This window comes from Dendropsophus ebraccatus, chromosome 6 (genome assembly GCF_027789765.1).
Source record: "Dendropsophus ebraccatus isolate aDenEbr1 chromosome 6, aDenEbr1.pat, whole genome shotgun sequence".
In the NCBI taxonomy this organism is placed as follows: domain Eukaryota; kingdom Metazoa; phylum Chordata; class Amphibia; order Anura; family Hylidae; genus Dendropsophus; species Dendropsophus ebraccatus.
In genome coordinates, this window is record NC_091459.1 from 66,757,999 (window position 1) to 66,776,766 (window position 18,768).

General features: G+C 43.9%; 1 protein-coding gene across 3 annotated transcripts in view; it reads left to right on the plus strand.

Annotated features, from left to right (window-relative positions):
• MELTF (melanotransferrin) overlaps positions 1–18,768 on the plus strand; it is a 92,768-nt gene that overhangs the window by 31,405 nt on the left and 42,595 nt on the right. For all 3 annotated transcript variants that reach the window (XM_069975093.1, XM_069975095.1, XM_069975094.1), the window contains 5 exons: positions 2,341–2,440; positions 12,199–12,381; positions 13,691–13,835; positions 15,547–15,611; positions 16,897–17,084. In XM_069975093.1, coding sequence (XP_069831194.1) covers positions 2,341–2,440; positions 12,199–12,381; positions 13,691–13,835; positions 15,547–15,611; positions 16,897–17,084 — 681 coding nt within the window. The remainder of the gene's footprint in view (positions 1–2,340; positions 2,441–12,198; positions 12,382–13,690; positions 13,836–15,546; positions 15,612–16,896; positions 17,085–18,768) is intronic.

An 18,768-nucleotide genomic window follows, 5' to 3' on the forward strand; every position in this document is an offset into this window, starting at 1 on the left:
ATGTTTAGGATGGGTAGATACCCCTCAACAGAATGCCACAGATGCAGATTTGCTAGGTCTGATTTCTGGCATATGATATGGGAATGTCCGTCTGTTTTAGATTTTTGGCGTGCAGTAGTGAACTACCTGACACAGATGATAGGTATAACTGTACCCTGCACACCTAAAATTTGCATTCTTGGCCTCCTAGACGAAGAATCCTGGCCACATTACCATAGAATATTTTTGAGAGAATCCTTATTTATGGCGCGGAAAGTCATAGCTATGAGGTGGATGGACATCAGACCCCCCACGTTAGGAAAATGGATTAAACTCACTAACTCTACTGTTTCATATGAATACATAGGGTGACATTTATCATTTGCACCTTTTTTTGCGAATATTTTTAGCACTGTGCACTGGCTTATATGTTTGCAGCCTAGTAAGGTATTTATGAACATTCACATGTTGGTTCATAAATCACCTGCTATAGCTTCCCTGGCGCTGTGCATTTTACTGCAGGTATTCATGAATTGACCCTGGTTAAAAAAGTTCCGCTACCCTGGGACTGGAGTACAGATGCGAACGAAAATGCAAAAATTTCAAAATTCTCACATGATAAATCCCGGCTGAGAATATTCTTACGGATAACCACGCCCACAAATGTCAAGAAGGCAAAAAACTGGAGTAAGCTGTCATATTCACACATACACCGAGCTACACTGTTTAGTAAATCTGACGAAGGGCTGTGCACATCACACTTACGCCAAAAAATACTAAGGAGCACAAGGTACACTGCTTGATACATGTCCCCCATAGTGTTTAAACACAGAGGTTGTGCCGGCAAATTTAAGAAGGTATGGGGCTGGTGGTGTGATTCCCCGTTGACAGCTTTCCGACCAAATAGGTTCGCAGGGATGGACAACAACAACCTACCCTCACCGAGAGGAATTGACTGATGTGCCCACGGTGTGTGCACTTGTGGAGTAGACCTGAACTTGTTCTTATAGATCTGTGATGGCGCCCGCGGACCCAGTGCTGATAGTTCGCAACCTGTTGTACCCTTTTATGTTTCGCTTTCCATCCGTCTCAGTTCACATAAGAATGCCTTATCCTGATGTATGATTACGTATCGCAGATGTTGTATTACATGTTTTCACCTCTAAATGTCATCATGTTCTATATTCTGGAACTGTTTGCGTTAACATTATGCATTACTTATGTGACATGTGTACACCCTTCAATAAAAAGAGTTTCGAATATTATATAAAACCAACTGAAAAAAAAAATGTTTTTAACACAGAAATGTCGACTAAAGAAAAGTCTGTACAGTAAATGCCCTCAATACTTGGTCGGGGCACCTTTTGCATAAATGACGGCATCAATACGTCAATGTGGCATGAAGGCGATCAGCTGATGGCACTGCAGAGGTGTTATTGAAGCCCAGGTTGCTTTGATAGTGGCCTTCCAACTCGTCTGCATTGTTGGGTCTGGTGTCTTTCATCTTCCTCTTGACAATACCCCATAAATTCTCTATGGGGTTAAGGTCGGCGAGTTTGCTGGCCAATCAAACACAGTGATGCTGTGGTTAGTAAACCAGGTATTGGTACTTTTGGCCATGTGGACAGGTGCCAAATCCTGCTGGAAGATGAAAATTCCATCTCCAAAAATCTTTTCAGCACAGGAAAGCATGAACTGCTCTAAAATTTCCTGGTAGACGGCAGCGTTGACTTTGGTGTTGATGAAACACAGTGATCCTACACCAGCAGATGACATGGCTCCCCAAACCATCACTGATTGTAAAAAAAACTTCACACTAGACCTCAATCAGCTTGGATTGTGTGCCTCTCCATTCTTCCTCCAGACTCTGGGACCTGGATTTCCAAATGAAATGCAAAATTAACTTAAATCTGAAAACAGCAACTCACATCTGTATGTGGTGGCTTTTGAAGCACTGACTTAAGCAGCAGTCCACTCTTTGTGACTCTCTCCCAAATTTTTGAATGGCATTTTCGTTACAATCCTGTTAAGACTGCGGTTCTCTCGGTTGCTTGTGCACCTTTTTCTACCACACTTTTTCCTTCCACTCAACTTTCCATTAATATGCTTTGATACAGCACTATGAGAACAGCCAGCTTCTTTAGCAATGAACTTTTGTGGCTTACCATCCTTGTGGAGTGTGTGAATGATTGCCTTCTGAACATCTGTCAAGTCAGCAGTCAGAGTAAATAGGAACGTAGTATTTTATATGATATGCAGATAATTGTTTCAATATTCAATTGACAAATTACAATTTAGGAAGTTCAACATAACTGCTGTGCATATAAGCCATGCCTCACATTATGTTATATTTCCACGCAGGATAATATGGCAGATGCTGTAACGCTCAGTGGTATCCTCACATATAAAGCTGGTAAATGGTACAACCTAAAGCCTGTGGTTGGAGAAGTATATGATCAAGGTTAGTTACACAACATACTTTGCAATTTATATTGTATATATTTTAGCTTGGTATTTACACCAAGCAAAAGTTCATGACAGCCAGGCAATCTCACCAATAAGCAGAGGTCAGCAGTGGACTTAGAGCTTATCCCGCCAATACAACACTACACGGCAGGGTTGGTGTTCCTTTTCCGGCTTCTGTGCAGTTACTTAGCCATTCCGTTTGCTTCCATTCTAAAAACAAACAAACAAAAAAACCTTAGCTACACACTTATTAGGGTGACCTTCCCGCTTCCTTCCAGCTATGTCCCTTCTAATACCCTCTTCCTCCTCTCTAAACGACTTTCTAGCGATTATAATCTGTTTAAGGAGCACCCCTCTCAGGAAAGCCTTAAAGGTGTCCCAAACCACCAGAGGAGAAGCAGTTCCTCTGTTAACTTGCCAAAAGGTAGATATTCCTTGTTTAACCTCTTAAGGACATATGACGTACCTGTACGTCATATGTCCTCATTAGCACTTCAAAGCAGGCCGCGCGGCGACCCCGCTTTGAAGCACCGCGGTCCCGGGTGCCGCGTGTAGCCCGGGACCGCCGCTATTAGCGGGCACGGTCTGATCGCCGTGCCCGCTAATTAGCTAATTGGAGGCAGCTGTCAAAGTTGACAGCTGCCTCCGATTACCGGAGGCAACTGTTCCCTGGTGTCTAGTGGGGGAGATTGTCCAAGATGGCGCCGTCCCCGGCTCGGCACTCGTTTACTTCCGGCTGCAGCAGCCGGAAGTAAACGAGTGCCTATCTCATTGATCTCTGCAGCATATCTATGCTGCAGAGATCTCAATGAGAGATCAAAGTATATATACTAGAAGTCCCCTAGGGGGGCTTCTAGTATATGTGTAAAAAAAAAAAAAAAAAAAGTGTTGTTTATAGTAAAAAGCCCCCTCCCCTAATAAAAGTCTGAATCACCCCCCTTTTCCCAGGTTTTAAATAAAAGTAAACAAATAAATAAATAAACAAACATGTTTGGTATCGCCGCGTGCGTAATCGCCCGAACTATTAATTTATCACATTCCTGATCTCGCATGGTATACGGCGTCAGCGCAAAAAAATCCCAAAGTGCAAAATTGCGCATTTTTGGTCGCATCAAATCCAGAAAAAATGTAATAAAAAGCGATCAAAAAGTCGTATATGCACAATCAAGGTACCGATAGAAAGAACACATCATGGCGCAAAAAATGACACCTGACACAGCCCCATAGACTCAAGAATAAAAGCGTTATAAGCCTGGGAATGGAGCGATTTTAAGGAACGTATATTTGTTAACAATGGTTTGAATTTTTATAGGCCATCAGATACAATATAAGTTATACATGTTACATATCGTTTTAATCGTAACGACTTGTGGAACATGCATAACAAGACAGTTTTACCCCAGGGTGAATGGCGTAAAAACACAGTTCCCCCAAATAAAAGAAATGCGTTTTTTTTTTCAATTTCAACACACTTTGAATTTTTTTCAGGTTTCGTAGTGTACCAAATGCAAAAATTCAGCCTGTCATTGCAAAGTACAATTAGTGACGCAAAAAATAAGGGCTCATATGGGTTTCTAGGTGGAAAAATGCAAGTGCTATGGCCTTTTAAACACAAGGAGGAAAAACCGAAAACGCAAAAACGAAAATGGGCCCCGTCCTTAAGGGGTTAATTAGCTCCTTTTTTTTTTTTTAAACCAAATTTTATTGGCACAAGTCTGCAGGAAAAAATAGCAATACAAGATGAACAATGGCACAGAAGATATCGAGAAGTTCTAAACAGTTCGAATTGTTCGCCCTATATTGTCCAGGTTGCATAGTCCTTGTATTTTCCAATTTTTTGTGTAGCGTTCGCCAATCTAGCGTTGTTGCATCTGCATATTGTGTTGCCAAAACCAGATAGATTTTCATAAAATTTAACCATTAACAACTATAACCAGCCGTTAACACAAACAGAAACACAAAAACGCAAAAGCCAACGAGATCCCCCCTCCACCATTTTCCATGTCAGGTGAGCTTCAGTGGACCCAGTGTGCCCTTCAAATCTTCTGTATAGTACCATTTGGTATGTCTAAAGGGACTCATGAGGTGTTTGATCTCTTCCCTCGAGAAGGTTTGGACTATAAAGGCCCTCCATTTTGCGAAGTAATTTTTTGTGGACTGTTCCTTGTTGATAAGTGTATCTGTTTTATCCATGTTTATTAAGTGTTTTAGAGTGTCGCTAATGTCCTGTATCGATGGGACCTTGTCTGTCAGCCAGTTCCGCAATAAACATTTAACCACAACCAGTAGTACATTGTGAATGGCTTTGTTAGCTACGAGAGGTGGTTCGGGATCATCCGACAGTTCACAGGTATAATGAAGCAAACAGCTAACAGGATCAATCTTAACAGGCCGCTGCCATATTTGTCTAATAAAATTCCCGACTGTATTCCATTACGGGGCCACGTGAGAACATGTCCATAGGGCGTGAAATAAGTCAGCCTTGGGGCTGCATTTGGGAACGTGTCGCAAATATTGTGCGGGGGTCTCTTGTAGGTGAAATTGAAGGCTTAGATGGCCTTGTGAATGAGCCGGATGTGCATCTCTCTCCACCTCTCGCTTACAATGGATTAGCGAACAAGCCTTATACCCTGGCAAATTTTATGTAAGTCTGCGTCTTCTATATGTGTCGACCAGGCATTAAAGAGAGTGTGGCCCAACGTATCTAAGGCGTGTGAGGCTAGGTATTGATATGAGTCGGACAAGGACATTTTGTCCGCGTTCCCCATCAGCTGATCGAACCTGTTAGTCCGCTCAGCTTTAGCAAAATCCAGCACTAAGCTCCTACAATAACTTATGAGTCTGTGGTTTTGCGGAAGGTCAAATTTCGCTGACACATAATCCCAAGAATGGAGAGTACCTTTCTCTGCATCCATCAGGTCATTTACACATAGAACCCCTTTGGATCTCCATGTGCTCAATAATTTATTTTGTCTCCCTAAAGGGAAGGAAGGTGAGTTCCAGAAAGGCATGTACTTGGATATACAGTAGGGTGTAGAATAAAGTTTCCTAATCGCTTTCCATGCAGCTATGGTATCGCTCATCATCAAACTATTCCTGATGGGGCGAGGTAAATCTGCTCGTTTAGTATGTAAGAGCGCTCCCAGATTCCATGGGTGTGCAAAGCTACGTTCTAGGGGTAGATTGGAATACCACAATGTGCCCCAGACCCAGTCCCGTACGTGTCTAGATAGTGATGCCAAGTTATACAGTCGGATGTCAGGAAGCTGCAGGCCACCGCTACTCTTTGGAAGGCAAAGTTTCCTGTACACTATGTGTGGACGTTTGCCCTGCCACAGAAATGCAACAAAGGCGGATTGCAGCTGCCTGACATCCAAGTGGCATAGCAGGAGAGGTAATGTCTGCATGGGGTAGAGAAGTCTCGCAAAGCTCACCATTTTGAGCAAGCTCCTTATTTTTAATAATAGTCACCCAGTGGGGATTAATTCTCATACTCCGAAGTGGAGCAGAGGAGCACCCCCCACCAATCTCCACTAAGAGGTGGGCATAGTCAGACACTGTCCTGGGTTCGTATTTCACTTTCGAGATTGACCGTATAGCAAGATCATTGCATAGTAATAGGTCAATCTGCGAGGCTGCATCATAGGATGTACTAAAGCACGAGAATTCTACCCTATCCGGGTGTAACAGACGCCAAGCTTCCGACTATCCCACCTCCCCACAAAAGTCGCGAAGAGGTGACCGTCCCAGCCAGAACTACCATCCCTCCTCCTCCTATCTATAGAAGGGTCCATGGCACAATTAAAGTCGCCCAGGATATATAATTGGTCATATATTTTGTCTTTGGTATATTTCAAGAGCTTGAGCAGGCTATGTGTTTTAAACGGTGGGGAAATGTAGATGAATGCTAGCATTACTTTGCTCCCTTCCAATTCTCCGTACAAAAACACAAAGCCACCCCGCTCATCTCTCTTGGAGTTAATCACCTGAAAATTAACCTTCTTATGGACAAACACCGAAACCCCCGCGGCATATGAGGATAAAGTAGAATGGAATTTATAGCTGGCCCAATATTTTTTAAGTTTACCCAGATTATCTCTATCCGCATGTGTCTCTACTAATCCGACTATAGCAGGTAGATGCCTGTTCAGGATATCAGTAATAGCGCTTCTCTTTAGTCGGTCCGCCATTCCGCGGACATTCCACATTAGTATACTAGTCATAATGCTTTAACTTGGAATACTGCAGAGGACCCCGAGGAGTAGGCCAGCCAGACACGACGCAAAAAAAAAAAAAAAAAAAAAAAGCAAACTCCTAACTCCACTGCTGCTCCCAGGTCCCGCCCTTCCCCCTCCCCAACCAACCCCACCCCCTCTTCCCTCCCCTCCCCCCTCCCCACTTGTTGCGCATACACTTATGCACAACCCTGACCTAGGCTTCACATCCCCCCCTCCCATCATCCCCCATAGCCATACATCTCAGGGTTATCTTAAAGGGGTATTCCCCCCAAGAGCAAAAAAAATGAAATGCTCCCTAGCTGGTCTTACTCACCAAGCCCCCCCTGAGTATTTTGAGCCGTCCCCCATCTTTCTAGCTGCTGCCGTTCCAGAGTTACAAGTTTTTCTAAAAGATGGTCTATTATCAAAATAGGAAACTACATTTCCCATCATGCAATGCTTATGTCTGATGATTGTGTAGCAGAGCTGAGATGGTGATGGGGATATAGCAGAAACAAACTAACAAGGGCCAAGAGCCCAAATCTCATCCAGTAGTACCTTCCACTAAAGTAAAACGTAGCTTTTATTGGCTCTCTTATTAAAATGTAACCAAAGTAGTTGTTGTGACACATAAAAACCCACTGCTACTAGTAGTCATCAAAGTATTCACTTCATGATACACATAGTGTTCGTAGCTGCAGACTACTCACTATCTCAACGTAATTACTATCTAACTAAACTAATAGTGCAGTGAAATTAAAATACAGCCGCAAGCCCCTCAACTAGTTTCACCCATACATGGGCTTCATCAGGAGGAGGGCTTATAAGCAGGGGGAGCGATCAGGGCGGACAGACATACACAGCACGACACTGTCACATAATGCATGTTGTGTATGTCTGTCTGCCCCGATCGCTCCCCCAGCTGGCCGCCCGGCACCCTGCTCCTATAGTGGTTTCTACCGGCGCTCTTGCAGGACATACAGCGTACCGTTCCTTTCTACACCAAAGATAAGTATACAGAGCTGCCTTTCTGCCCGTGCGCCTCTATGGCTGATCGCCAGCGTCTTGTGCGTCCCGACGGACGAGTGACGTCACTGGAGCGACGCCCGCCGAGCTGAGGAGAGGAGACGCGTGGCGGGGAGCCAGGTGAGTTAAAGTGTCTGTTTTTTTTTTGTATGTGTGTTTGTTAGTGCCTACATGGGGAGGGGGTGGCAACTCCCTACCTACAGCTACCCACAAGTACCTACCTACAGTTACCTATAACTAACTACAGCTACCCACAACTACCTATAACTAACTACCTACAACTACCTACCTACAACTACCTACCTACAACTACCTATAACTAACTACCTACAACTACCTACCTATAACTATCCACCTACAGCTACCTATAACTACCTACCTGCAGCTACCCACATCTACCTACAGCTACTTATAACTACCTACCTGCAGCTACCCACAACTACCTACAGCTACTTATAACTACCTACCTGCAGATACCCACAACTACCTACAGCTACCTATCTATAACTATCTACCTACAGCTACCGATAACTACCTACCTGCAGCTACATACAGCTGCCTACCTACAGCTACCTATAACTACCTTCCTACAGCTACCTACAGCTATCTTCTTACTGCTACCTATAACTACTTACAGCTACCTATAACTACCTACAGCTACCCACAACTACCTACAGCTACCTACCTATACCTATCTACCTACAGCTACCTATCTACAGCTACCCCCCATCTCCTCTCTGTACAGCTCCCTGCCCACCCTCCTCATCCCCCTCCTCTCATCTCTCTCCTATTGTTTTTAATGGCTAACCGCCATTTTACATCTTTCCCCAAATTTCCTCTTATTTCCATCTTTTCCCTGCCCTTCTTTCCTTCTCCGATACTGCCAATTCCCTCTCTCTATGATCTATCTCAGGAGATCGCTCTTGCTCTGACATTCTGGTGCTCAAGTGACAAATAAGTGCGCTTGTGCATTATAAGGGGGCACAGAGGGGGCCTGACTACTGTTTGGTGGCATGTATCGGGCATAATGCTTATTTGGGGGCACAGAGCAGCCTGACTACTATTTGGAGGCATGTATTGGACATACTGCTTATATGGGGGCACAGAGCAGCCTAACTACTATTTGGAGGCATGTATTGGGCATACTGCTTATATGGGGGCACAGAGCAGCCTGACTACTATCTGGAGGCATGTATTGGGCATACTGCTTATATGGGGGCACAGAGCAGCCTGACTACTATTTGGAGGCATGTATTGGGCATACTGCTTATATGAGGGCACAGCGCAGCCTGACTACTATTTGGGGACATGTATTGGGCATACTGCTTATATGGAGGCACAGAGGGGGACCGACTACTATTTGGGGGCATGTATTGGACACACTGCTTATATGGAGGCACAGAGGGGGGCCGACTACTATTTGGGGGCATGTATTGGACACACTGCTTATATGGGGGCACAGAGTGGTCTCTGTTACTGTGTGAAGCGATACAGATAAGGATTTGTATGGCGATGAGGATGGTGCTGCATTAGAGAGGAGCCTAATATGTTTCTCTGGCAGATTCTGCGGAGTCGAGGTGTCACCAGGAAAAGTCTCCATGATGGTCTAAACAAGAAGAAAAGAAAAAGGGCCTGCAAAAACATCTCCTGCCATTCATACAGAGAAAACGCCCCCTGTGAGTCTAGTGTTGAGTATTGTAGTATGTTAATGTATTATTTTTTAGTTGTATGTGGTATTACAGTTTGTCTCTATTCACACCAATGGAACTGGGTTGTAATACCACACACAACCTGAGGACTGGGATGGAGCAGTTTATGAAAGATAGTAGCCATGGTTTTTTTAATCCTGGATAACTCCTTTAATAGGGTTGTCTAAAATTGGAAAAGGACAGCTACTTTGTTGCAGAAACAGTACAGCCACAGGGCCAGCAGCAGCTCCGTCCCTGTGTGTGTGTATATATATTTTATTATGGTGTCCTGGGGGGGGGGGCAGAAGACGGTTTCGCACAGGGCGCCATCTACTCTAAGGCCGGCCCTGACTGCTACAAACAGACCTCGCCATTCTATTCCAACTGTAAGATCCCACAGTCCGTCTATAGGCCATATAGCAAGTATTGGATATACATATATGAACTTAGCACATCAGCATCATACAGTTTATTTAACTCTTTACGATTTAGAGAGGAGGAAAGACAGATTCATTTCAGTTCATGATTCACTTGCTCTTAGATGGACATGTGTCGGTAGAGGGGAATCTAGGAGACCTGCTCTTCTGATGCTGTCCTCATAAGTCCAAGGTTCTGAGCTGCTTTTGCTTAAAAAAGAAAACAGAGAAAAAAAGGGGACAATAGCAAGGTGCACAGATATTGAAAAGTTCTTCCCATAGGAAAACTGTCTGTTCCCCAATGCAGAAACATTCCCCACTCTCTGAACAAATATATAACTTGGCTCCTGTGTGAGTTCTCTGATGTCTAATGAGGTGCGGTTTTAAAGTCCAGCCTTACTCCCGCTCTGAGAGGTACAAGGACCAGCATTACTTTCCTCATACCCACATTCCCCTCCCTGTGGCAGAGGCAGGGCAATAGAACACCAAAGACAAACAGTCACCTGTTGCTCTTGCCCTTACAGGGTGCAGAGTGACCCAGACGCTCCTTGCAGCGGGGTTTAAACACTAATAAAGGAGAATCTATGTCTGATATCCACACTTCTGTAGACTGTGACACAAATCTGCCGGGAGAAGGAGCTATAGTGAGCATGTGCCAGACCATTCCCCCCGGAATCGATCCTCATATCTTGCAAACAATAAAGTACCTTTAGGCTGCTGACGCTTGCTTAAAAGTCTGCTCCGGTCATTGCGTTGCCCGAGATGGTATGTGCCATAAAGGAGGGGGAGTGCGTCACAATAGAGGAATCACCAGCTCTCTGATGGCGGATAGGGAAGAAAAAGAAAACAAAGGCATATTGTTTCCACACCCTTGCTTACCCCCTTGCGCCTACTACACACCAGGGCTGGCCATAGGCTCTTACCACCTATTTGCTGTGGGTTAGCTCATCAGAGATGGTGCCAGCAGCTCCAGCGCGCTGCCCGCTAAGTCCCGTGTTCCACAGCGTGCCACGTGACGCACGCCACCCTCCTCCGTCTGTTATTCCTCCGGGGTAGGCGGTCTTTAATACCGCTTCCCGCTTCTCCACCAATCGCAGGCGTCGCATAGAGCATGTGACGGGCCTGCCTCCTGCTTCCTGACGTGCTTTTCGTTCTGAGGTCGAACCTTCCCCACGAGGACATCCTGCCCCGGCTACAACGTGAGGCTGATATGCCCCAGCATCAGCCTTCCTCTCCGGCCGCCGCAAACCCCATCTCGGCATCTAATATCCCGGCCCGCTTCAGGTATCAGATTCATGGCATGGGGTCGAGGTGGGAGGGACCGGATGTGTGTGGCTCCTACGTCATGCGGCTAGCCTCCTCACCCTCAGAGACCGGGTACAGGAGTCTTATCTTAGTTGTACACTTGCCTAATAAACTTACCTTCTTGTTAATGATGCAATCACATGCATCTTCATTAAATGCACAAAGTTTCATTCAATTTCTAACATCCCCTTCTTGGTGTGTCATGTTTTTGTCAATAAATGCACATGTATATACCTATAATGACCTATATCTACTCTGCTTCTATATATAGAATTGCCCTTTTTCTCTAACAAAAAGGTTTTTTTTTCAACAAAACCCTAAAGAATCAGACAAGGGCTACATGGCAACTATGATCTCACGACATCCAATCACTTTCACTGTAGTCACATTGTGATATAACCATTGTTACAAAAATATAAATGTGCTGGTTCTTTGTGGTCATGGGCTACAAACTGCATGTGACCTTGCCGTTAGAGCCTCGAAATAAGCTTCATGTGACTGCAACTTGCTTACAGCTAAATTACAAATGCAAAAAGCCGAGTACCCAGGGCCATATTTACAGCTCATGCTAGGGACTTGGACTAAATTGACCACATTAGGGTGATTCCACAGGCATCAGAATTTTTTCATGCGGACCTGTCACAAATACACAACAAAACCAAATGTGTTACGTTCATCCCTTTACAGAAAGTAGTGAAATCAATCAGAAATCCACAACATAATGAAAGGCTGGATTAGGGCACATTCACACTGAGGAAAAGTGGTGAAATTTCAAATGGACCCCATGGACAGTGCTTAAAATTCTGCCTGTCCCATTAATTCAATAAGATTTCTCGCGCGCTTCCACTCTCTGCCCAAAGAATTTACATGTCAATTCTTTGGATGGGGAGCGGAGGCATGTGAGAAATCCTATTAAATGGGACAGGTGGAATTCTGCTCAGTGTGAATGGGCCCTTACAGGGGAAAACAGCTACATCAGAAGTATTTATTTATTTGTTTTTCTTTTGTTTTTTTACTTTTTTATTTTGTGCACAGCACCATGAGTTCAAATACAGCCCTGAGAGTAACCCTAGCCTTGTATGTGGATAATGTAATTTACAGGTGCAGGGACCTCCTATTATGCTGTGGCTGTAGTCAGAAAGAATTCTACTATCACAATAAATAGTCTGAAAGGAACAAAGTCTTGTCACACTGGCTATGAGAAGACTTCAGGATGGAACGTACCAATTGGGTTTCTCATCGATAGTGGACGCATGTCTGCTGTAGCCTGTAACATACCAAAAGGTAAGAATAAAAACTTAACAAATGATCTGTAAATACCCATTTATATTGGCCAATAAATCATGCCAACTGCTTGTCTCACAATTTAGAGGGGCAATGATCATGGAGGCACTTGAGTGGGTACTTCATTGGATTTTTTTTTTTTTTCTGATCTCCCTAAGCTCAGCGATTGTTGTCAATACCCCCAAACAGCTGTCTGTGGGTGGATGGATGAGTGCCTTGGTAGCCCCTTGTCATTACTCAATACTCGCAAATGAGTTAGACTTTGACGCAAAAGGGGCCACCCTGGCACGTCCCTACTTGTATCTTTATACTAGAGTAACAAATCATCCGTAAATAAGAATTCATGTTGGTCACTAAATCATGCCAACTGCTTTTCTCATAATTTACTTATTATACATATTCTAAAAGTCACGCAATTCGAAAAAAAGGAGAAAGGCAAAGTAAACGTTAGCGGTGAGCGAACCGGCCGAGGTTCGGGTTCGGATGAACCTGAACTCTCGGCTTCTGATTCCCGCCCTCTGCCTGCTCCGTGGAGAGGGTGGATACAGCCGGAGGACCGCCTGGAAAACTGGGATACAGACATAGCCATAGGCTGTATCCCAGTTTTCCAGGCGGTCCTCAGGCTGTATCCACCCTCTCCACGGAGCGGGCAGACAGCGGGAATCAGAAGCCGAGAGTTCAGGTTCATACGAACCCGAACCTCAGCTAGTTCGCTCATCTCTAGTAAACGTCCCCGTATAACAGCTCTCGAGTCCAGCTGATGGCCTTGAGTGTCCTGCAGCTCTTCCAGCTGCAACGTCACATACCAGGGTGAGTGATTGACAGCTCAGCCAGTCAGTGACTAGGGTGGGACACTGCCCCAATCACTAACCAGCTGAGCAGGCTGATAATGACTCCTGTCGGCTGTTATCAGGACCTGGGAGCAGCTCTACGGAGGCAGGGGAACAGGTGAGTTTGATAAGACTTCTCCTTTAAACATTTGTTATTGCTATCACCACTGATATATTTAATCTTTTAAGTGTCACCGTCGTTATAAAAAAAAACGTTTGACTGTTCAGCGAGAACAAGATGGGAGAAGCTCTTGATGAGTCAGACTCATAATGTAGGTCTATGCCACAGTGTGGTCCTCTCCCTGCTTGCTCTCACAATCGGTCAGGGTCTGAACACGAAACTGCCCCCAGTACCTTACAGAACTATGGGGGCTGCTTATATCACTCTGGGGTCGTAACTGGCCTCTTTTGGGTTAGCATAATCTGAGTTTTTATTCTTACTGGTTCTAATACATATATTGGGATATTTCCACTTATAGGAGTAAGTGATTTCTTTTCTGAAAGTTGTGTACCTGGAGCTGAAATATCGTCACTCCCCTCTCTCTGTGATCTATGCAAGGGAGACAACAGCAATCCAAGTCAATGTGGGACAGATAAGTACCAGGACTATGATGGAGCCTTTAGGTATACACACAGTGATTATTTTATATGCTGAGAGAATGCGTAATATGTAATTCCAAATGGCTAGGAGACATATTATAATTAAACTGTAACACTTGAAGCCACTAAAGGAGAGTATAAAAATAGTATGAGGATCAATTTTATAGTAATATGTGGCTACAGGACTCTATCTAGACTACTTAGATCTCCAAAAGGAAGGAAGCTGACTCTCTACTGCCACCTATTGGACATAGCTACTCTGTAAGCAATGGCATACATACCACAATGCAGCTGTAGCTCTAACTTGTCCCATACCCTTTGCTTCTCATAGGAAACTGTGCAGTACTCCTCTCCTCAGGAAACTGCGCTGTCAGCAAATAAAGGGATGATGGAGTTGTCCCATTGGTAATGGAAAGCAGGTGGGAAAACTGGGGGCCTGGGGGCAAAATCAGATGCCATAATAGGAAGCCCTTTTAATATTTACTGTCAGGCCCTCTTTCTTCTGTGGTAGTCACTGTCTGTATGATAGATCTGTTGGACAATTAAAGAACCTTTAAACACGACTATGAATCAGGCTATTTGACAGGGTAGCTACATCCAGTAGGTGGCACTGGATAGGAGGAGTAGGAGCCAACGTTCTTCATTTAGAGGAGAGCTAATTTGCATACTTTTTACCAGGGAACATTGCCTGGCCTGTAGGACTGCCTTAGGTTAGCTTGCAGATACATTACCCCCTCAGAATGTTACGTTCAATGAGGTAATTCCAGTTATGATAGGCTAAGCTGGAGAGTAACACACAAAGACCCGATCTGTACTTGTCCTACAGACCTATCAGCAGGTTTAGGCCTCAGTAGCAGATTTACAGACTACTACTTAAAATATGCCTTGGTCGTGTGACAGACACACGGTTGCATGGCTCGGTACACTACAGATTGTAACGCTGTGTCTTGGTTTTGTAACATTCAAAGCTGAAGAACAATTGTCTAGGACAAATTTTCATCCACTGGAAGTAAACAATGAAGATAAATAATAATTATCATTACTTCACAATCTAAATTTTAAATGAACGTATTAGAATGTTTTTGGGATGCGGGAGGTAACATGAGTATCCAGAGGATACACCATGCAGTTGTTGACCCTAATGGGATTTGAAGCCAGGACCCAGTGCTGCAACATTAAATGACTGCAAACAGATATCGTAACTAGTCTATTAAAAAGTAGTATAATTTTTTGTCGAAACGTTATGTTTCAATGAGAAGCAAGGTTAGAATTGTGAAGCTTAGCATTCTGATGTTACTTATATAATTAAATAATTGTCCTAATGATCTCCTAGTGATAAGCTAGCCATACACATTGAATATGTGCTGACCTGCTCTCACATAGGTGCTTTGGGCCTCCTGACCCACCTGATTTTATGATGTTGAGGGAAAGAAGGATTTGCCATGTTGGATTTAAACAGCTTGATCCTTTGGTCTCTTTGAGATAAGCCACAACAGAGGAGTCTAGTAGCAACTTTCTCCTCTTTTCCCCTTTAAGAACACATGCTCGCCGCTGTTTGTTGAATGAGCTATGAGTTATATTATATGTATTATATTTTGGGATATGTGTGCAAATTTGGCACCTTAGATATAGTTGCCACAACACTGAAGGACAAAATTCCATCTAAAAGGAAGATAACTGATTTGTAATATTTATCGATGACAATAGATTCTTTCTATCTCATTTGCTTCTCCAGGTGTCTGGTGGATGGAGGGGATGTGGCTTTTGTAAAACACAGTACAGTGCTGGACAATTCGGATGGTGAGTTTATTTTTAGTTCAGAGCCTTTAGGGCAAAGTATCATCACTTTAATGCTACCTGAACCAAGTCATCAGGGCCATCCACTGCAGCTTCTCTCTGCTTCACCAGCCTTGAGTGACAGTTCTTTCCCTGTGTTGCAATCAAGGCTGTTCGGGAAGCCACCAGGAACCAGTCTGATGACTTGTGGTTAGTGCAAGCACCATGAAAGTGATGACATGTTCCCTTTAACGCTTTAACGTCCATGTACATGGTTGTGTTATTAAGGGTGCCTTCACACCTACCGTATCGCAGTAGAAAATCCGCTGCGGATCCGCAGCAGATCCGCAGCGGATTTAACTAAATGAATGAACACAGCATTAAATACGCACTGTCAAATCCTCTGCGGATCCACAGCAGATTTGTAAGTGCGGATTTAGTGCTGTGTTCATTCATTTAGTTAAATCCGCTGCGGATCTGCTGCGGATCCTCAGCGGATTTTCTACTGCGATACGGTAGGTGTGAAGGCACCCTAAGGGTGTATAAAGTGGGCTTGGGCTTTCCACAGCTGATGCCTGCCTCTTACAGCCTCCATTGGTTTTGGTGGCTATTTAACCAATTAAAGGGAATGTGTCACCTAAATTTTCTTTAACTGATTAGAATCACACACTAAAACTTGTTCTTTGATCCTAATCTGTTTATATTTTCTGACTCATTTTTATTTCACTATTTGTACATTGTTATGGGGCTGCCATATTGCCTGGGCTGTTTTTAAAAGCATTTAGTCACATGCTTTACAGCAAGACTCATGGACATAGATGACAATAGACAGACTCTGTCCCCTTGCGATGAATGTAAAACATCATTGAGCGTGCTCTGTGACCTTCCAAAAGGTCATTCCACAGGGAGCTGCTATTGTCTTGTATTAATGATATTTAACTACAGCAGCCTCCTATTATCACTACAGACAGAATAGGAAGTCTCAGCTTAGTTTTAGCCCCAGTGGTGAGAGTGAAAACTGCAAGGTTTCCAGATTATAATATAATATAGATAGAAAATTATAAAAAAAAAAAGTTACCAAAAATTCTTAAAAAATATGTTTAACATAAAACATTACTTAAACAATAAATCATTTTCTGAAGACACATTCCCTTAAAATGCTGTTGTCAAAGCTGACCGCAGTATTTAAATGGCCTTATTATTTCATATACAATTTCTATAAATAGATAAAAGCACATTTTATGATGAAAACAATTGATTTGTAGACTTGTGCATAGATAAATTAATCCTATTTGTTCCCACAATCTAGGAAAAAAATCAGACTCTTGGGCAAAGGATGTCCTGTCCTCAGATTATCAGCTGCTGTGCCGGGATGGTACCCGAGCAGAGGTCACTGAATGGAAAAGGTGTCACCTGGCCAGGGTACCAGCTCATGCTGTTGCAGTCAGGTCAGATGTGGATGGCTCTCTTATTTACCAGATGCTACATGAAGGCCAGGTGGGTCAGGATAGTCAAGAACAGCTATTTTAAAATGAACTTGCCAGTTGGAAAACAGGGATGTAAATAAGCCCATGACTAGATAGGGCTTTTCATTAGGATTCTAGGCATTCCTTTATGTTAATATGTGCAGTAAATACTCTTTGTTATTTTTTTGTTACAGTATGTTCTATATATTAATATAAAATTAATGAAATATTTGGAATATATGTAATATGTAAATGAAGCTTAAAAGCAAAGCATAGTAATGGCCATTGTAAGTCCAGCCTATGTCCTCATATTAAACATCTCTGTTCCCCCCTTACATCCACCTACCCTATTAGACTGACAGTTACTAGATACAGAAGACATGTGCTATGGGCTCTGGTTATGTTTGGGATCGGCCCTGGGCTTTTCAGCCTCATTTACACATTAACAAAAAGGCTTATATCGGTGCTGGAAAGGACTACGGAGAAATTAAAGATATGATAAAAGGTATGATGATTATGATAAGCCCGAGCTAGCCATTTACACCCCTGTTTTCCCACTGACAGGTGTGCTTTAAAGTGAACCTGTATCCACCCACCACCCCCTCCAAACCACTGGTATCCTTGCTGACATCAAATCCTTCCCTGTCATCTGTTTCAAATTGCTCCTGGTGCTGAAGCACTGTCAACGAGGCGGAACCTAAAGTGCCTGTGCCCTAGACCTGCAACATCTCAGGTTTTCCTCTCCACCCTCTTTGTCTTTAGCGATGCCCCCAGGAGGGATATATCCTCTTTAGCACTGTTTAAGCTATGCGCATGTGCTGTAGCAATCAAAAGTGGCACAAGCGCACTGACAAAGTTGGGCTCCTTGTTGTAGGCTACCTTGTCATTGCACCTGTGCCGTCTTTTTCACCAGCATTAGGCCATGTTCCCATGCAGTAAGATACCGGCCATTCCTGGACCCGCCTGGGTCACGGAACGGCCGGTATCAGAGAAGATCATCCTGGACGGATGATCTTCACTGCCGCTGAATTTGGATGTGGGCTCACCTGTGTGCGCCCGCATCCAAATTCCCTACTGATCACAACGGAGCTGGGGCCGCACGCTCCATTGTGTGCGCTGTCATTTTTTTTGCAGCGCCACTAGGGATCCCGGCTGGAGTGTATACTATATGTGTCACTATGTAAGTTACGTAGTAATCACAGTCGTTGTTGCAAATTGGCTTCAACACCTGTGATTATTACGTAACTTATGTAGTGTAAAAAAAGACTTATACTGCACAAATGACAGGTCTCGAATGCTGGTAAAGAAGATGGCACAGGCACAATGACAAGGAGCCCAGCTGCGTCAGTGCACCTGTGCCGATTCGGAATGCAATGGGGCATGTGCAGAATTTAAACAGCGCAGAAGTGGGAAAGGGCAGAGGAGGGGCAGGGAGGAAGACCGAGAGGCATTGCAGGCCTAGGGCAAGGACACTCTAGGTCCCCCCTCTTTGACACTGCTCCAGCTCAATAAAAGAGCATTTTTAACCCTAAAGGTGGTATCAAGAGCAATTTGAAACAGATGACAGGAAAGCACTTGATGTCAGCAAACAGTAGCAGTGGTTTGGAGGGAGTGGTAGGTGGATACAGATTCCCTTTAGGCTTGTTCTCAGTCTGTGTTTTATTAGTATGTCCTTAGTTGATTTGGTAAAAGTAGCAAAACAAAATATAGGATGA